The 21,288-nt window shown below is 45.1% G+C and overlaps 1 protein-coding gene across 3 annotated transcripts in view; it reads right to left on the bottom strand.

Annotated features, from left to right (window-relative positions):
* LOC134397357 (phosphofurin acidic cluster sorting protein 2-like) overlaps positions 1-21,288 on the bottom strand; it is a 190,557-nt gene that overhangs the window by 34,709 nt on the left and 134,560 nt on the right. For all 3 annotated transcript variants that reach the window (XM_063123939.1, XM_063123941.1, XM_063123940.1), the window contains exons 3-7: positions 4,315-4,404; positions 3,108-3,233; positions 2,599-2,761; positions 1,819-1,910; positions 1,003-1,083 (exon numbers count right to left, since the gene is read on the bottom strand). In XM_063123939.1, coding sequence (XP_062980009.1) covers positions 1,003-1,083; positions 1,819-1,910; positions 2,599-2,761; positions 3,108-3,233; positions 4,315-4,404 — 552 coding nt within the window. The remainder of the gene's footprint in view (positions 1-1,002; positions 1,084-1,818; positions 1,911-2,598; positions 2,762-3,107; positions 3,234-4,314; positions 4,405-21,288) is intronic.

The following is a 21,288-nucleotide window of genomic DNA, read 5'->3' as shown; positions in this document are numbered from 1 at the left end:
TCTGTACGCGTGTGTGAATGTCAAGACCCATTACTACCCCAGCCTTGATTAGAGTTGCCACTCCCCTGCAAGCCATCCTTGCAGTCACGGCTAAAGGCGTGTCGGAGTGGCAGTCGACTGGGTGCTCTTACGTGACCAAACACATGGGACGTCTGCCACGCAAACTGCCGCGTGGAGGTTGGGGACGGGGGCAGGAATCCGAGGGGGACCCAGAGGCATGCCTGCAGCACTTGGCAGCAAAAGGGTCCACGCTTGGAGAACTGAGTTTGCCTACAACTCCCATCAGCCCTTGCCAGCATAGCCAATGATGAGGAATCATGGGAGTTGTAGGGCAAAACCTCCGGCGGGCCACAAGCTGCCCACTCAAGGTGTGAGCGAATTCTGCAACGGATACAATTATACAGATTCAGCCCATTTGCTTATTTTGCACCATTTATCCTGCCTCCACTGATCTTGGGACAGGCGTTAAGAGAAGGACTTTTAGGCCTTCCTTTGGACTCAGTCGGCCCCAGTATAGGGAGGCTCATCAGGTCGCCACGTGCCAAGAATGCCAAGGAGTTTAACTGCTAGGCAGTACTGCCACAGGCAGAACTCCATTCTCTAGGGCGCCACCTGCTGGGGAAAGCAGAAAGCCACCCCCCCACCCACCCCAGTGGCCTGTTCTGCACGGTTCAACAAGAGGCGGAGTGACCTAATCACCCGCCTGGACACAGCTTTGCCGTGTTGTCCGGACTCGGGCGGCATGGACAGCTGGAGGGGAAAACATCTCTCAAATAGCCTATGAGCTGTTGGGTTATTGGAGGGTTGTTTCCCTCTCCAACAAGCCATGCCACCCAGGTGCAGATGATGCGACAAGCAGCTCCCAGGTGGGTGATTAGGCAAACGGGGTCTGGCACACGGCTTGGCGATCGTGTGAACTGGCAGAGTCTACTCTGCTAGGAGCATAAGGAACTTAACCCCCGGCAAACTCCCCCTCTGGAAAGACAAGAAAGGTGCCTTTACCCTGGTCATCGATGTGGTCCTGATCATTTTCCGCCGGGCTTTCTTCGGCTTCCTCACTTCGTCCTCTTCATCATATAAATCCTGAACAGTAAGAGATGGCGGCACAGGATCAGAAGACTCCGGCGTCCAGGGCCAGAGGTTTCCAAACTCATTGTAGGATTCCTTAGGAGCTCTCAGATGAAAGATCATAATGGTGGAGGATACGCAGGGTGGCCCAGGTGTTGGGGTTTGCCCACGCAGGGAAGAGCACCCCTCTTCCTGGCACAGGTGAATCCCAGTGCCCACTGCCCGGCTTCCCCGCTGCTGTCTCCAATCTCAAACTGGAGATTGCAGCAGAGATGTCGAGTGGCCTAGGTCCCTTTCACTGTGCTGGGAGGAGGAGGAAGAGGAGGCACAGAAGGGCGAGTATTGTCAGAGGTGGGGCCATGCCCGTGATGTCATCCGGAGCAAGGTGGGCCTGGTTGGGGGGGGCAACTCAACAATAACCAACAACTAAAAGGTCCCCCCCACAACTGCCATGGTTTCTTGAATAAAAATGCGGGGGGGGGGACACTTTGGGTGGATTTTTGTGTGAAAAGGCTTGTGGGCTCAGTTCTGGTATTGATCACAAATTCCTGGGCTGAGCAAGTGTTTGGAGTTACTGTGTTCCTTAATTTTTAGCCTGCTGCTGAGCCACTATTTTGCACCTGGGTCCAGTTAGTTGATTCTCAGCCTTCAATTAAATAACAAAGTAGTTCCTACAAGCCTGAAGCCCTCCCACCCCCGCCTTAGGGGTGGGCTACAAAGGTGACAGAAAGGAGGCAAGCAGATAGATACCTGGCCGTGCACTGCATCGTCGCTCGCTTCCTGCTCGGAGGAAAAGCTGTCATCCTCTTCTTCGGAGTAGTTATCGATATCTGGAGAGCGATCTGCAATGAGAAAAAGGCCAAGCTGACTAATTGCCCTCAGCCCATAAGAGGAAGGGAAGGGGGGAAAGTACTGCAGTGAGGCAGCAAGCTTTGACGTTGAGGCCTAGAAACTTGTTGCTGACAGCAGGGAGCCATTGTAAAGATTCAAGGGGCGGCATAAGCAGTGTCACGGGGAGGAAAAGGCAAGTTTGGAAGTAAACTCATTCTGGATTGACTGGGGGGAGGGAAGGGGGGGAGATATATATATATATATATATACACATAGCACCATCAATGTACATGGTGTTGTACATAGTAAAAGAATAAAACAGCAACGCCCTGCCACGTAGGGACAAAAATTCAGTAAGGACAAAGTGACGGGTGAGAGTTTGAACTAAACTTAACCAAAGGACTTTATAGCCATTAATACAGGGAGCAAAGGGGACTTCAATTACACCCTCCCAGACAGGCGCTTCCACACTGAAGGCACCTAGCACTTCCAATCGCGCAGTGATTCCACCTTTTCCTCCTAAACTGATTTTCCACGCTAAGGAGAAAGACAGAAGAAGTGGTAGGAAAGCACAGGAGGGTTTACGGGCGGAGGACAGCGGCACCTGGACACCCCCCCACCCCCAACCACGAATGAGGCAGGGCGGTAACGCGACAAAAGCCACGTCTGCAAGCACCCTCGGAGCAATGCAACCATTACCAGAAGCTTTGATTTTGGGACCAGACGGGACGTTTCCATCTTCGTGGTCAATGGGTTGGCTCGAGAGGGAGTAAATGCTGATTTCCGCCACCCGGATGCTCACATCCTTGATGTTGCTGTGCAGGCCCAGGATCTGCCCTCCATCTGTCGGGTGCTGCATGACCTGCGTAGGAGACAAACCTCAGTACCAGCGCCAGAGCCTTGGTCCACCTAGCTCAGCAATGCCCACACTGACTGGCAGCGGCTCTCCAGGGTTTCAGGCAGGACCTTGTCCCAGCCCTACCCGGAGATGCTGAAGATTGAAACGCTGACCTCCTGCAAGCAAACCTTGTCCTCTACCAGTGAGTTACTGGTGTTCTCCCAGGTATGACAAGCATGCAGACCGCACACCTGGAAAGGCGTCCTGGTGCCAGAGCAGGGCCCTGCACAAGCACCTCTGCTTCCCCATCACACTCTAAGATAGCCAGCGGAGCGACACGCCCCCCCGGATGCTCCTCCTTGCCGCTCACCTCAGCCATGTTAATGATGCCCACCGCCAGAGTCTTGTAGCCCAAGATAGTGCGGTTCTTGTACCTCTTTCGGCGCTGCAGCATGATCTGCAGCTTGTTACCATCTCTTTTCAAGAAATGCGGGTACTAGAAGGGAAGGAGAAGGATACAGATATCACACCTTTTGTTAATGCAATTGTATACCACCCCATAGCCGAAGCTCTCTGGGCGGTTCACATAAGATAAAACATTTAAAAACAATATACAAAAATTAAAAAAAAACCACAAAAACATGCAAAATACACATACATTTAAAACCACTATAACAACTTTGAAAACGATGAGCCAAAAAAACCAGACCCATATTGCTAAACGCCTGGGAGAAGAGAAAAGTCTTGACCTGGCGCCGAAAAGATGACAATGTTGGCGCCAGGCGGGCCTTGTCAGGGAGATTGTTCCACAGTTTGGGGGCCACCACAGAGAAGATCCTCTCTCTTGTTGCCCCCCTCCGAGCTTCCCTCGGAGTAGGCACCCGGAGGAGGACCTGAGATATTGAACGTAGTGTAGGGGTAGGTTCATGTCGGGAGAGGTGTTCCATCGGGTATTGTGGTCCCAAGCCATGTAAGGCTTTATAGGTTAAAACCAGCACCTTGAACTGGGCTTGGAAACATACAGGCAGCCTATGCAAGCGGGCCAGAGTGAGACTTATACGCTCAAACCTTCTGGTCCCAGTCATCAATCTGGCCGCTGCATTTTGCACAAGCTGCAGCTTCCGAACCGTCTTCAAAGGCAGCCCCACGTAGAGACACCTTATTTCTGAGACACCTTAAGAGAACCTGAGAAGAAACAAGTTTGACCTCCCAAACGCTCCCCCTATTTCCTTCTTCCATGCTTCTCCTCAACACCACAGCGAGCTGGTTGCTCTCTCACACATGGCTGATTTGAAAAGCATCTTAAACTGCAATCCTAAATGCGCTTCCCATTGAACACAGTAGGACTTACTGTACTTCTAGATAAACATGCATACGATTGTGTTGTCAGAATACACATCGTATCCTACATGTGGAAAGCAAATGCTCTTTAATAGAACTGTAAGGGAATTCCTTGAGCTGTGACTCCTAAATGCACTGTCTAGCCAGAAAAGTGAAGACTTAAGAAAGGACATAGGAAGACACAGAAAATACCAAGGGACATTTTTTTCCTTTCTCGCCACCAATGTTCAAATTACCTGCAATGAAAATGTCAGTTCCAGGTCAGTCTCCATCAAGCCTCCAGGGGGTAAAACATATTCATTGGATCTCAGGACTCTCTTTGAACCCTGTAACAAAACCAGGAATCAAGTGTTAAGAGTCAATCATTACAACATAACTTCAGCCGGCCTAGCTTCAGGGAGAACCATGCTCAGAAGTTGATGTCTTAACCCACAGTGCACTGACTGTAGTAGATACTAGAAGATTTCCAGAGATCTCAATTGGATAGAAAGACTAGGAATAAAAGGAAAGAAGAAAGGAAAGAATCACACTGAAAGGCAACTAGGTATAAAGGCTTGAAGAATGCTTCCTCCCAGGGTGCTTAGTTCCAAAGGAAGCTTTTGCAATCAACCTGCCTAATTCATGGACTTTTATGGAGGGTCCAGACATCACTGTCTTCAATTTGTCACCACTGCTTCTTCCATCTCCCCACCCCGTGCGCACACCCACACACCACACAAAATCAGTTCAGGAGGAAAAAAATAGAATAGCTATACAGTGACCCTGATCAAAGACATTGAAAGCCACAAAGTTTAAGCATTTTAAGTTAAACATTATGGTTTAGTGTGTTGTGTGAACCATGACTTAGCTTGACGTGTGAATCATTCCTAACCATGTTGGCTACATAACCGCGATTTAAACTCACTCACTAACCATTTGCTGCAAAAGGGTTAGCGGCCTAACCATGACATATTATCTGACCAGGCCCAGTGTCTTTTAATTGGTAGTGCTAGGAGGCTTCTGTCTGGAAGCAGCCCTAATACATAAGCACAGTAATCAAAATAGTGGGGAGGAAACCACAGAAGGGCTGCATTTATATTTTCTATTTATTTCTATATATTTTGCATTTATATTTTAAACAATAAATAAATGTATATGAACAAAGACAAGCAATGCTTCTCTCTCTCTCTCTCCCTCACTCCCTCACACACACACACACACACACACACACACACACACCAGCAAGTCTTAATTTGAGCCAAAGGCACGATACAACTCCTTTGATTCTCTTGCCCACTTTGTATTAGACCAGGAGATGGCCAAATAGTGTCCACACACAATCCCTGGTTGGCCTACTGAATTTTAATCATAGCATGGCAAAAAAGATGGTCCACAGATTATTATTTTTTTGTAACTGTATATATTCGAATTGTAAGAAATAAAAGATCTTCCACAATTTAATGTTACATCTCTCTTCATGAGGATGGGCTGGCACGAAACAGAGCTCGTTCTCAGCTGCTAGAGCTCAACAAGAAACTGGATTTCTTCACAGAAGACATTTCCCAAGACTGAGATAATTACTCAGGGAGAATATCTGAGCAAACATGAATAAAAATGCAAAATTTACTGACAGAAAACTGCAATTACCCAGAGTCTCAAAGTATCGGCAGTAATCCCCTGGATATATAGGAAATAACTGATAAGTAAACATACAGAGGGCTTTGAAAGCAACCAAGACACAAGATCTTGGGAGATGTAGCACTAAGGCCATAGCTAGACCAGGCCTATATCCCAGGATTGTCCTGGGATTGTCCCTGTGCATCCAAATGACACACAGGGGATCCCAGGAGCAGGCAGGGACGATCCCTCCATTTGCCTAAGATAATCCTAACTTTTAAAAAAAAAAAAAATTGTATACTTTTAATGTTTACTATTTTTAATGTTGTAAACCGCCCAGAGAGCTTCGGCTGTGGGGCGGTATATAAGTGTAATAAAATAATAAATAAATAATAATAAATAAAAAGCAAATAGCCCAAACAGAACAACGAGGCCAGACTCCTGCCCTACAGACAGATCTAGAAGAGAAAGCAACAGAACACTGCTTGTTGCCACCTGGAGCTCCCAGCTAAAACCACTCCAGTGGGCCTGTGCAGACAACACGTTAAGCCACGGTTAGGCCGCTATCCCTTTTGCAGCAAATGGTTAGTGAGCATGTTTAAACTGTGGTTATGTAGCTACCACGGTAAGGAATGGTTCACACAACATGCTAAGTCATGGTTCACACAACACGCTGAGCCATAACGTTTACCTCAAAATGCTGACCGGCGAGATCACATTACGTCAGTCCTTTTACGACTTCATTGGCTGCCAATCCAGGTCTGGGCCCGATTCAAAGTGCTGGTATTGATATTTAAAGCCCTAAACGGTTTGGGGCCGGGTTATTTGAAGGAACGCCTCCACCCATATGTACCTGCCCAGACCTTAAGATCATCTACAGGGGCCCTTCTCCGTGAGCCCCTGCCAAAGGAAGTGAGGCAGGTGGCTACTAGGAGGAGGGCTTTCTCCGCTGTGGCACCCCGGTTGTGGAATGAGCTCCCCAGAGAGGTCCGCCTGGCGCCTACACTGTACTTCTTTCGTTGCCAGCTGAAGACCTTTTTATTCTCTCAGTTTTTTAACACTTAATTTTAACTTAAATTTAAATTTACTGTTTCAACTCTGTATTTTAATTTTATATCAATTTTGCTGCGTGGTTTTTATCCTGGTTGTGCTTTTTATACTGTATTTTGTATTTGTGCTTTTAACCTGTTGGTTGTTTTATGATGGTTTTAATTTTTGTGAACCGCCCAGAGAGCTTCGGCTATTGGGCGGTATAAAAATGTAATAAATAAATAAATAAATAAATAAATAAAAATGCTTAACCACCGTGGCTTAGCGTGTTGTCTGAACAGCATCACTGTTTAGCATGAACAACCTGCAACCCATCCTGGACAATGACACTTCCTTCTCCTTGGTTGGCAGCCCAGCCCTAGCCTCAAACAGCTATCGTTGCTCACAACAACAGACAACATAGCAGACACACAACAAGCCCAGAGGCCAATTCCATCTCGTCTCGTGATCATTTTAGTTGTCCTTTTCTGCACCTTTCCCAACTCTACAATATCCTTTTTTAGCTGTAGTGACCAGAACTGTACATAGTATTCCAAGTGTGGTCGCACCATAGATTTGAATGAGGGCAGTATGATACTGGCAGTTTTATTTTCGATTCCATTCCTGGTTATGGAAGTCAAAGATGGAAGTCAAAATTCCATATTTTAACCTATATCAATTTTTGCTATGTGGTTTTATCCTGGTTGTGCTTTTTATATTGTATTTTGTGTTTTTAGACTGTTGGTTGTTTATATGCTCTTCATGACTTAATTTTTTGTGAACCGCCCAGAGAGCTTCAGCTATTGGGCAGTATAAAAATGTAATAAATAAATAAATATAAATATAAATAAATAAATATGGACTTTCTTTTTCACAGCTGCTGCACACTGGGGTGACATTTTCATTGAGCTGCCCACCACAAGTTGTTGCTCCAACTTATACATTCTGTGCCGTGCCCAGCACACTGTTGTCAAGGCCTGAAGCCGGAGGATGTCTGATGTCTGCATAGCAGGGTTCAGCCGCTGCAACTAAACTCTTCCTCTCCTTCTACTACTGCTGCTGCTGCTGCTGCTGCTGCTACTACTACTACTACTATTATGTGCCCCCTACAATCCTGCCAGCTGAACTCTATAATCTCTTGTGCCTGCTGTCTACCTTAGCCTTCCCCAACCTGATGCCCTCCAGGTGTTTTGGTCTACAACTCCCAGGATTCCTGACTACTGTGTATGCTGGCTGGGGCTGGTGGGAGTTGAAATCCAAAATACCTGGAGGGCACTTGTTTGGGAAAGGTGGTCTAATCCACCTTGGTGCCCGCTAGATGCGTGGACTGGTGGAAGTTTGTTTAAGTGGAATTGAAACAAACTCCACAATGAATGGAAGAATGTCGTGCCCGCTCTCTCCTTTTTCTCATAACATACTTGTAAGACTGGAGATGGCACGGAAATAGCAAGGCGTCTTTTTGCTAATTGGCACCTAAGAGCCTCTGATAATCGATGTCTAGTCAACACACATCTTGTCTCTAGAAGGACAATGACTAGTTGCTTGGAAACCAAGGGGCAGGCTGTAGGTTTTGGAAGGGCAAAGTAGTAGTAAAATGAGGAGGGGGAGGGGGATTTAAGGGGGAGAGGGTGCTTTTGGGGGGTGGGAATAGCGCCTGCTTGCTTTCTGGGACAGACTGTTTATCGCTATATTTTATGCCAGTGGGATTTAAAATGAGAGAGAAAAACTGAGGCTACTATTCTAACCATGTTTCCCTTTTTTTATTCATTATGTATATTGCTTCCTATTATTATATTTATATTCTATCTTTGTAATAAAATTAAGAGCTCAAGTGAAGGAAAAGGGCTCACACATATAATTGAATTTTGGACAATTACCTTTGTATAACGGCAGCTCGTTCTGACAGAGGATCTATCAATTCGGATTACAGAGGTTATTTTCCTCTCCATGTTTTGGGCGGCTGATAAATCTCCCATTCAGATATGGTCCTAATTCACAACACTACCTCCTCTCACCTGTCCCAATCCCCTGTACATAGCGCAGCTCGCTAGTATTGAGGGTTTTCCGGAAACTGTTGGATTAGAAAAAAATTCTATGCAAGTCAGGGTAATTTGCGTAGGAAAATTTGCATAGGGTAAAGTGTTCAGTTTGCATTGGAAATGTTTTTGATGCCCCTAGAGTTATCAAATTAAGCATGTTTATTTTGCTTGTATTTAGTAAACAAAACTAAAAATATGTGCCCTGTGTTCATTTTTTTGTCCCAATGCACATAGGGTTGAACCTATTCCTGCTGCCTCATCAAAATTGTGCTGCCAAAATTGGTACGTCTCTGAAACGTTTCTTTTAGGTTCACAATAATTGACAGTGGCCGTTTGAAGGGATCCTTTATTTGTTGGCCTGTCCAGTCCCAGTCCAGTTTAAAAAAGAAAACCGTAAGTGGGAAGTAGGAGCTGTAACGTTTGCCATCGACAGTTGGCTCCTGGAGAGCAGACACTATTTCTATTTAAATTATTGCAATGATTTCAAAATGTCCACCTATACAAATAAATTAGCATATGTAAATGCGCTCTTTTTTTAATGATACATGTCCTCTTTTTTGATGATGATGATGATGATGATGATGATGATGTTGATGTGCAAGTGGCCACCATCTATCCTTGAATGCTTTTAAACTTCTGCAGGGTTTTTGCATGCTCCTGCTGCTATAAATTCCCATTCCAATGCCCTATCCCCAATGCAATAAAAGCATAAGGGCAATTGTAAAATCTTCAGAATAAGTGATTGTTTTAGTGACTGTTTACAGCTGAACCTTCTGCTCTCACCTTCTCCAGTTTTCACCAAGATTGTCTCTTAAGCACAACTCAGTTTGTGGCATAATCCGTTCCATTTTACGCTGCCTATGACAGGTCTACCTTGCAGAGTTGTCGTGAGGGTAAAGGGGTGGGGGGGAATGAATTTAATTTGTTTAAAGGTTAACTCACAGGCCTAACACCAGCCTCCTACATTAAGATGGTGGATCCGCTTCCCTACTATATGTTATTCAGATATCTGGGGAATGCCAGGTATATTTTGAAAACGTATTTTTAGGTTTGCATCTTTTTTAGCTGGTAGAAAGGGTGTTGTGTGTCCTGATTGTTCTTGAAGTTTAGACGGCACTTCCGGCTAAGGAATGATGGGAGGTGTAGGCTTTTCAGGTAAAACAAAAAATGTGGTTTATCATGAAGCTCTAATTTAAAATACAGTTAACACAATTTCCCATTTATTCTAACAAAACAAATTGCTAACTCAACCAAACTAAAAAAACACCAACCAACCTAAAGATGAATAAGTTGCATAGAAATTTATTATATCTCAAATAAATGTTATAAACATTATTCATGGACAGGAGCAACGCCATGCATATCAGCTAATATGGGTTAAAAGAAAGCAGGATAATCACTCCCCACCCACCTCTGTCCCTGCCTAAAAATACTCCTGTAACAGAGCCCTGTGCTTGTCCTAGGCCAGCAAGGAACTACAAAACTCCTCAGTCGTTGAATGACTTCTTCTTGCTCAGAACTTAGCCCTGGCTGCACAGTTAGTTTTATCTCTTTCCGCAAGAAGCTTAGAAAAAATATCACGGGGCAGGCCCCCAACTCTCTTTCCAGTTCTTTGTCCGGGCACTTCATCATTCCTTCAACTTTCTTAATCTTCTCTCAGTTCTTAGCTGTTGCACTTCGAGCTCAGAGAGTCTCCCGGCACCTGCTGAACCTGAGGCAAGGCCTCCGCTACTAGGCCCAACAGACTAAAAAGCTTACTAGATAGGCCAAGAGGCGCAAGACCTCCAGACAAACTGAACAGACGTCAGATAAATTGATATGAGTAGATTTGTCCCCTGGATCTTATTCCAGACAGTGTTGTAAGGAACACACAAAGTTTCTTATTACAGGCAGTTTTTAAATAGCCATTTTGTGAAGAGACCAACCCCCATTAACCCCCAGTATGCCATAACAGTAAACATGAACAGAACCTTCAGCATATTTTATAGAGACAACAACCACTTTAACAGAGGACAAATCCTAGTCACTATAAATTTCAGCCCATCAATTCTCATTTATGAGCAGGGAGGGGAATACATTAAGGAAGGGTGTGTAGAAAATCGGACTGCCATTTTTTGAGGGACAAAATCATATTCTTCGCAGGCTCGCCAAATTACAAGAACATTGCTACAATCTTCGCCTGCATACTGGCCGCCCAATCCTATAGCACCGATATTGAGAAGGTCATAAGCATGAGTGTTGGGCTCAATAGTAAAAGCAGGGCCTGACTATCTGTGGAAAGTGAAAACCTCTATCTGTACAACCATTATAATATGCCACCATTGTCTGACTGAGACCCAAGACCAGCTGTTTGCCTTGGGGGCAGTCTTGACGGTGCCAGGTTGCCACCGCGTTTAGGCAAACCCCGCATTTTCTCTGCTATGGGGTGGCGGTGACTAACCTCGATGCAGAGGGAGGGTGCGGGCTTTCTGGTGGCCATTTGGCTTGCCAGGCCCACCCCCTGCCTGGGCAGATGGTGACCAATCTGGGGTCGCCAACCGCCCAGGGATATCTCTGTCATGATGCCGGAGCGAGGGTAGGCGGCAGATGCAGTGTACTCGCCTCACTCCAGGAAAAACTCTGGGTAAGTTCCCAACTTTTAAAAATCACAGCTTTGCAGGAAAGCCCTGCAATGGCTGTGAGGTGGCTGCTGCGTCGTATAATCAACACAGCAGCACTGCGCAGTGACCATGGGGCTTTCAAAGCATCTAGGCAGCCCTCTAGTTGCAGAACAAAGATGCAACACAGGCCTAAGGCATGAGAACAGGAGTACTTTAAAGGTATTTACTAGGATGCAATGAAGTGTTACCTGCCTGAGTTTGAAGGTAAAGAGGAGGAGATTCGGTCTAAAAGAAGAAGTTTTAATATGGCTTGGACAATTTGCTTTAAGTGATTGCATTCTACCCTTATATAATTTGCGTTACATGCCATCCCTAACCTGGCCTGTCGTTTAAATTCTTAATCAATCTCCCCATGTTTCCAACTGCATATCTGTCAGCTTTCCAACTGCACAATTCCCCCCTCAGCTGCATGCTAAACAAAAAACTAGGGGTGTGCACAGACCCCCCGATCCGCCCCGCGGGCCGATCCAAAAATTTCGAATCGGCCTGCTCCGCTCCGCTCTGCCCATACTCTGCTCCTCTTCGCCGCGGAGCTCCGGCTCTGAATCGGAGCTCCGCAGTGGAGGGGAGTGGCGCCAGGTAAGGCCCCCCTCCCTCCTCTCCCTTACCTGCAGAGACCAAAGGGGAGGGGGGCCTTACCTGCATCCGTCCGCGGTCCCTCGGCTTCTTCAATTGAGCCCGTGGCTCAACCAGGAAGTCTGGTTGAGCCACGGGCTCAACTGAAGAAGCCGAGGGACCGCGGACGGACGCAGGTAAGGGAGAGGAGGGAGGGGGGGTTTACCGGGCCCTGCCGCTGTCGCCGCATGGGCGACAGCAACAGCGGCAGGGCCCGGTAAACCCCACTTACCTTTCTTGTGGAGCTCCGGATCGAGGCGAAGGATCCGCCTTCACCTCGATCCGCTCTGCAACGCTCCGCCGGCCCCCCAATCCTCTTCGCCTCCGCCTTTAGGGTAGGCGAAGCCCCTCGCTCCGCTCCTGCTTCTCCATTTCGAGAAGCGGAGCACATCCCTACAAAAAACAAAAAACATACACCTGGCAACTCTGATGATTTGTGCCCTGAGGGAATGAACAAAACATGCTTGTTGGGCCTACAGTTAGAGTGGGTGCCTTGGGGGGGATTTTCAATTTCAGAGGGTGTTCTTCAGAAGAAGTTGCTTTGGGGTACAGTCTTGAAGGCTTTGTGGTAGAGTTTTCTCCAAGCCATTGCTGGTCTGTATAAGCCAAGGGTAGACAACCTGGTGCTTATTCAGGTATTTTTGGATTACAATTTCCGTAATCCTGGACCGTTGGCCAGAGTTGCTACGGTAGTTGCTAAGGAGAAGTTGTAAAGTCGGAATATCTGGCAGAGGGTTGGAGCATTCCTAGATAACCAAAATTGAGTGAATGTTCTCTCCTAGAACAGTGAGTACCTATCTCTTTGTATTGATGCTTGCCAAAAGAACATACCATGTACTCTCTTTTCAGCTAGAAATGTCCTGTTGTTAGGTGTCTACGTATGTGACACCAGAGAAGATAGTGTATAAAACCTAGCTACCTCCCTTGCGAGGTAGGCATATGCTTTGCAGCAATTAGCTCCTTGTGTCTCTTTATTCTGCAGAATAAACGTTGTTTGACCCATACTTATTGATTTATTTATTTAGAATATTTATATACTGCTCCTCATTGAAGGATTTCGGAGCGGTGTACAAGGTAAAATAAAAATAAAACAGAATAAAACAGTTAAAACAAAATTTAAAAGAAGCAAAAACAGAAATCCAAGGCTGCATGTTAAAGAAAGGCTTCTTGGAATAAAGACGTTTTCAGGAGGCGCCGAAAGGAGTACAAGGTTGGCGCCTGCCTGATCTCCAGAGGCAGGGAATTCCACAGGAGGGGCGCCACCACACTGAAGGCTCTTCCCCTGGTGGATTCCAATTGGAGGATGGATCTATGTGGAACCACCAGGAGCAGGCCCTCGGATGACCTCGGTGACCGGGCAGGTTGGTAAGGGAGAAGGCGTTCTCTCAGGTATACTTCATCTCCTCTTCTCCTTGTGTGCTGAATTGGACTTGGTACACCAGGGAACGAGCTATTTTTGCAACAAGGGCCAGTGGGAGTTGAAGTCCACAACATCTGGAGGATAGCAAGCTGCCCACCCCGGCTAAGCTCCTTCTCTGCTTGCCAAGTCACTGCCCAGAAGCCATTGACTGTTTCCTGCTCTGTTGAACCAGAGGGATCTTTCCCTTGCTGCAAGAGAGATTCTTTTTATGGTTAACAAGAAGTTCAGAGAAGACCAAAGGAAAGCCGCGAGGCCAAATTATCTCCCCGCTTCGCCTTATTAAGTAAGCCCCATGGCATTAGCTTGACTCGGGGGCAAATATTACACAGATCTCTCTTTGATAAAGAGGTTCTGCTTCCATCAGGATTAACTGCAGCTAGGCTCCTCTTGGGAGGGAATGGGGGAAAGGATTCGCGTACGTAGGTGTTTCGTTTCGTTTGAGCGGCTATCGCACATGCCCATCAGGACACTGAGACGTTATGCTGGTAATGCCCTTTTAATTAGTTTTTGGAAGAATATTAAATCTACCAAATGTTATCAAAGAGGTCTCTGAAAGACACAGAGCTCGATGCCTTCAGAACTCAAAGGATTACATGTGAGAAAAAGGAGACTTTCCTGGTTGCCATAATTCTCAGGGGTTAGACTACTACAAGATGAGCCTTGAAAGATAGGGCAAGTGGCCTTATTTAGGCTGTAGTCCCAGGCACGGTGCAAAAGCCTACGTCTATTGAACTCAGAGGGACTACTTCCAAATAAGTCTGTATAGGAATGTGTTGTTCATTATTGAATTATTATTTTTTAAATTATTTTTTTTATTGAATTTTACATTTATAACAAAAAGCTGTAACATCAAATCACATCAAACGTAACACAATAATCAAACACGGGATATCCTTAATACACATGATCAGCAAAGAATCAAATCAATCAGGTGTCACAGTGGACTGATTGTAACTGTATATATTCAGAGCTGGAGGAAAAGATATCAAAACAATTCCCCCCGCCCCAACTCTTGTCCAAGCAGATCTTTCCGGCATGTTCTGTGAGTTGATGGAGGTACAGTAATGGCCTTAATGATGTTATCATAATTAAGAAATGACTCCCAGATACCACAGAAATTATCAACGTTTTAACCTGTTTTATTAGCTTTCCCATCAGTGCCAGAGACCAGAGTTTATTTCTCCATACAGTAAGGGATGCTGATTTTTCTTTTTTCCATGAAGATGCTATTATCATTCTAGCAGCAACACACATGAAAGTAAGGAGTTCTTTATGTGCCAGGTTTTTATTTTTTTCCTTCAAATCACACATGGCAAATAGAGCTAATTAATAAATACTTTATTGACATCAATACAAAGCAAATCAACAACACTCAGTTCAATATAACAAACAGAAACCATCTCCAAACTGGTGCCCTCGAGATGGGTTGGACCACTATTCCCATAACAAGGTCAAACAAGCTAGGAAGCATTTTAATATACAGCAGAAATCATTACCCAAAGTGTAGCTCTGGCAGAGGAAGGAAAAATAAATACGGATGAACCACAGATGACTGCTGTGTATATACATAAGGTAAAGAGAGCCTTTCGAAAATGACAGGCGGATAGAACCCAGAGCATAGGGATTCTAGTTTTTTAAAAAGTCCACCCAAGACTGAAGGCAGCCCACCCCTCTGTTGTATAGTTATAAAACACTTTGGACCTAAATTAATGCACTAGTTAAAAGAGCTGAAGAAGGAAGAACTCCAACTCAAGAGCTCTGGGCAACCGTTCAGATACGCTCTGTGCTTCATGTCAAGGAGGTGTCATCTCCTCCTTAACACCTCCCCAGACATGTTTTCAAAATGCGTCTCTTGGTTGACTCAAAAGCAGAGTGCTCCTTGAACTCCCTGTCAACTGGGGGCCAATCAACACGTTCAGAAAACACAGACAGTACAACGTTCCTCAAACTACCACTTCAGCATGAAGACATGGAAAAGCCCACTGTTGAATGCACACACACACACACACACACCAAAAAACCCAATACCCACACACTAGCAACAGCACGCGGCCTTCATGAGCAAGGCTCACCGCCACGGTTACTGGCTGGTGGCGGTAGCTGCCACTGCAACTTTTCCTGCTGCTATTATGCTGCAGCTGACGGTGTGTGTGTGTGTGTGCTGGTGACACCGTGGTAGTGCGCCACTAGGTGGGCAGGGCTGACGTAATTTAAGTGGCGGTTGTCAACAAGTTCAGGCATGGACCTGGATCTCTGCTCAGCACTACCGCCATGGGCATGGAGGCAGCCGATCTACCATCTAGAAAGCTGTGGATCTGGATGCCAGGAAAAAGGGTATTATTGGAAGAGCCCACTGAGTGCAGCTTGTCCACAGGCTCCAAAACCTGGAATCAGGACTGTTCCATGCAGATATTATTATTATTATTATTTATTTATATAGCACCATCGATGTACATGGTGCTGTACAGAAGTTTTTCACATGCAATTACATCAGCATTCTACAGTTATAAAGTTCCAGAAGGCTGAATCAGCTGCTGTTTCTGTTCATTTAGATCAGTTCGCATGACAAGGGTTACCATGTCATGAGAACCCAGCCACCGAGGATTATTCGAGGGTAAAGAACCCTCGCATAACCCTTGGTTTGTTGCAGGGTTATGTGAGAGTTGTTTAACCCATAAATAGCCCTTCATGTGCAGGTTCACACGACATGCCAACCTCCGCTTTAGAGTTGCATATTCAAAATGTCACACGGCACATGCCGCGGTTCATCATGGGTTAAAAGACCCATGGTGAGCCAGCGGTGTCGTGCGAACCTTCCGAATGAGCCAGACCACTGGTCCTTGTAGCCCAGTATTGTCAACACTGACTGGCAGCGGCTCTCTAGTGTTTCAGGCAGGTTTCTTTCCTAAGCCCTACCTAGAGATGCTGGGGATTGAACCTGCGATGTTCTGCATGCAAAGTATGTGCTCTACCACTGAGCTACGATCCCTCTGGACTGGGCGTGCCACAAACTCCCCACGTGTGGACTGAAAACAGGAAGACCCATTAATTTAAGAAGATATATTCTGTCCTGCCTTGCAACTTTAAAGAAGTCTGACAAAAAGAATAACCAACAACAATAAAAACAGCAATAAAAGCAGACACAGGATCAACAAAACAAAAAACACCAGCAAAACGCAAACACAGCAGCAAACAACAGAATCATCTAGTTAAAAGCTTGGGAGAACAATAACATTTTTACTTGGCGCCCAAAAGTCAGGATTAGGGACCAGCTGAGAGTCCTTGGGCAGACATTCCATAGTGCCACCACTAAAAAGGATCTATCTCTAATTGCTACTTGTCTCTATGTTCAGAGGTAACTTGCCACAGAATATCAATACCCCAAATGGGAGAGGATTAATACCTTCCGGGCCTTATCGCTGGCTGGATTACACAGACCCAGTTTGGTCTGACCAGCAGGGCTCTTCTTATATTCTCACCTTGGGAAATGAGGGTAATATAGGAAAAGGATCTAAACGAAGATCTTATGAAACTGGCAGGTTCATTCAAGAGCAGCCAGTCCTTCAGATACCTTGGCCGCAAGCCATGTAGGGCTCTATAGGTCAAAACCAGCATAATGAATTATGCCCAGAAACAAATTGGCAGGCAGTAAGGATCTTTTAATAATGGTGAGATAGGTTCCTTTTGGCCTCTTCCATTTAAGAACCTGGCTGCTGTGTTCTGAAGGAATTGCAATTTCTGAACAGTCGTTAAGAGCAGGTCCATGTATAATGCATTGGAGTAATTAAGTCTGAATGTTACCAGGGCATGGATAACAGCCTCAAACCTCTCTCTGTCCAGGAAGGATTGCAGCTGGTGCAGCATCCTATGCTGGTCGCCAGCCTAAAATTTTATTCATTTTATTTATTTATTTTAGTAGATTTCCAATCTGCGCGATAACAAATGTTCTCTGAACAGATTACAAGCAGTTAAAAAACTAAAATGCTACTTTAAAACACAGTTAAAAATATAAAATATAATATAAATGTTTAAAAGGACACAATGCAATAAACAAACAGCACAGGAATCGATAAAAGAGCCTTAATAACCTCGACCTACGTGTCTAAAATGGCTGGGAGAAAAGAAAGGTCTTTGCGTGATGCCAAAAAGATGATATAGGTGCCAGGCGAAGGCTTTGGGCAGTTTATTCCATAAGTGGGGTGCCACCACTGAGAAGGCTCTCTCTCTTGCAGCCAGCTGCCTAGTTTCCTTTGTTGGGGGCACCCAGAGGAGCCCCCCCCCCCCACAACTGAAGATGATCTAAAGGTCCAAGCACGTACATATTGGGAGAAGACATTCCTTTAGGTACTCTGGTCCCAAACTGTTTAGGGCTTTAAAGGTCAACACCAACACTTTGAGCTCAGAAATGGACTGGAAGCCAACACAGCTGACAAAGTGCTGGCATCACATAGTAAAATGGGCCAATCCCAGTTAGTAAACCAGCAGCTCTATTCTGTACTAACTGAATTTTCTGAACCATCTTCAAAGGTAGCCCCATGTACAAAGCGTTGCAGTAATCCAACCGGGAGGTTACCAGAGCATAGAGAACTGTCACCAGGCCATCTCTAACCTTATAGCTGGCATATCAACCTAAGCTGATAAAAGGCACTCCTACCCACCAAGGCCACTTGGGCCTCAAATGATAGTGATGAAACCCAGGAGCACCTGCAAGCTGCATGCCCGATCTTTTAGGGGGAGATTGAATGCCCCTCTCCGCCTCACTTATAGGAATAATTATTATAATTTAAATAGAAATTCAGTACATCTCGCCATAGTATGGAGGACTGTGACCAGGTGACCCTGTGTGCCTTGCTCAGTCTGCTGTCCAGGTGCTGTTAATGGTCACCTTCAAGGCCCTGTTCCGCGTTCTGATGGTTCTTTATCTTTAAACTGGACTTGGACTGGACAGCCCTTCAAAGGAACCTTTCAAAATGGAAGATAGTCCCCTGGCAGCCTTTGAAACAGAGGACTGTCCTCTGTAAAAGAGGGCACATGTGGTATATTAAAGAGTAACAAATGTATTCTGGCACAAGCTTTTACGGACAAGAATCTACCTCAAAATCCATTCCTGCTGCTCCTTTTGATGTTTATCCATAAATATGCATTTCCCCAACATAAACATGTGACGTAGCTCCCAATTGCAATCATGATGTGGACCACAGATGTGCTACATCTTGAGCTGGGCCGAATACTATCCATGGGTTGGAGAGTGAAAGTCTCTGCTAGTTGGCATGCTCAAGGCGTATCTTTCTCAAAATGAAGCCATTGTGGCGCAGTGATTAGAGTGTTAGGCTGGGACGTGGGGGAATCCAGGTTCTAGCCGCCACTCAGCCATGACGTTCACTGGGGGAACTTTGAGCCAGTCATGGATTCTGAGCCTAATTTACCTCACAGGCTTCTTGTGAGGCTAAAATGGAGAGGAAGACTATGTAAGTTGCCTTGGGCTCCTTGCAAGAGTGAAAGAAGGCAGGATATGAATGTAATAATAAACAATAATATTTATAAAAACAGAGGAAAAGTCTGGTCTCTTCTAATGTCACGCTATTGCTGCTAGAAGATCTGTTAAACAAGATTTTTCTTTTATGACATTCAAATTAGTTACAAGGAAGGTGGGAGAGATTCAGTAAGGGTCCGTAAACCTGAAAAGATTGGGGGGAGGGTGTCAAGGGGAGGGAGAGAACAGAGAAACAGGTTTTTCACACAAACAAGGCACGCTCGTGAACCATGGAAGTATGCGGCTCCTTTTGATGACAACGACAACCTTCTGCACGTCTCCCATGCCTTCTCCTGGTTATTCCATTCTTTAAAAAAAACCCTGGATATCCCGACTCTTCCGAAATATCGCAAGATTTCTTACTGTGTGCAGCTGAAGTTGCACTAGAAAGCACCTATTAGAGGGCACTGTTTCATTCAAGGCTATGAGCCCCAAATGGAGGGGAAGTTTTCAATTATAGATCTTGTGATTGCCCCTCCCCGCGTGTGTAATGCAGCCCATTACAATTTCGCAAGAGAAGCAGGAAGTAAGGCAATGTGATTTTCCCTTAATCTAAAGAAGCCCATAAAAACCACAAGCAAAAATGCATCAGGCATTACTGGTTCAACCTCGCAAATAATGATCTAAATGAAGTAGAAGGATGGAAGAAAGGAAACATTGGTATAAATGCCTTACTGATACATTAACAGCTTGCTCCTTTCTGCTGATCTTACCTGCAGGCAGCTGTTAAAAATGGAGAACTATAAAAAGTCTTTAACTTCCTTTGGTTGGTGTTGACTTCAATGCATTCCAGGAGAAAAATGAGCATTAATTTAAGTGAAATGCCCCATTATATTCTGGATGGAATAAATCTCTAATGTTCCTGTCACAGATCCAGGGGTCCCTGATAAGTAACTACTTCTATTTTTATCTTGGCACCCCCAGGAGGACCGCTAATCCAGATTCAGAAGGTAATTAGTCACCCTAGCTGTAGCACTGGCACCAATCACACCATAGCATGCTAGCTGCCACCATGCCATGGATTATTTATTATTTATCCCTTCACTGAGAATCGGGAGTGGGGTGGGGACAACGAAAAGTGTATCTATTGAGATATTTATGCTTGATTCCTCAACTTTTAACTTCTCAATCCCTCTCACTTATTCTCCTGAACATCCACGTACACTATTTACTCCAGTATCATCGATCAAAATACTAGAGACACAAATCTAGGATAATGAAACCCTCCTGGAATCACGCCAGAGCAGGTCAGGTACATTGCTTTTAAAAAGCACTGCAGCACAGAAGAACATGACGATTTGGTCTATAAAAGGAAGAAGCAAAATACCATCATTTTAAGATAGTTTCCTAAGCTGTTGAAGACAGTATTAAGACAGTTGCATGGGCACAGAAGTTTCAAGACTGAATTCCCAGCAATAAGGCAACTGTTGCCCTTAGAAAGGAAAATGTTCCTCTGACTCCAGCCTGCAAGTATCACTTTACAGGAGTCACTCCAGAAATAGTAGGGCTCAGGATCCCCATGGATAGTCTATGGCCCAGATCTGACTAACTGAAGATCACTCTCATGTAACTTCAGACCTGTAGAATCAATCTTATCTAGAGACAGGCTAACCTTAGGGTGACCATATGAAAAAGGAGGACAGGGCTCCAATACCTTTAACCGTTGTAGAGAAAAGGGCATTTCAGCAGGTGTCATTTGTATGCATGCAGCACCTGGTGAAATTCCCTCTTCATCACAACAATTAAAGCTGCAGGAATATAGCTAGAGTGACCAGATAAAAAAGAGACCAGGGCTTCTTTTCTATTCAACTGTTAAAGATACAAGAGCCCTGTCCTCCTTTTCATTTGGTCAGCCTAACTAATCTGCAATGTGTATAACAATTAACACTGGTTTGCCATCAGCTGCTCTGTGTGCCAGAATGAACATTTGTGTCAATGGATAGGTAGAAATAGCTTGTCTGGGGAAACAATTTAATATAATAGAAAGAAGGGTAGAGAATAGTGCATTAAAAACATTCTTAAAAGAACAAAGAGAACGTTGAAGGGACACTGTACCAAAAGGAATAAAATACCAAAAGGAATAAAACTATCTGGGATGCTTATGAAAGATCTTGATTACCAGAAAACTGGTATTCTTTGAAGATTACAATGTCACTTATTAGAAGCAGGCACTAGGGAGGTGCCATTCCGCCCTCTGATTTATAGGGTCTTTATAGTAAGGAAAAATCACATTGCTTACTTGGGGTGTTTGTACTTCCTGCTTTTTGGTGCAATTGTTATGGACTGCATTACACGGACAGAGAGGGGCGACCATGTGG

This window comes from Elgaria multicarinata, chromosome 4 (genome assembly GCF_023053635.1).
Source record: "Elgaria multicarinata webbii isolate HBS135686 ecotype San Diego chromosome 4, rElgMul1.1.pri, whole genome shotgun sequence".
Taxonomy (NCBI): Eukaryota; Metazoa; Chordata; class Lepidosauria; order Squamata; family Anguidae; genus Elgaria; species Elgaria multicarinata.
The sequence above is the reverse complement of the archived record's forward strand: the minus strand, read 5'-3'. Positions and strand labels throughout refer to the sequence as shown.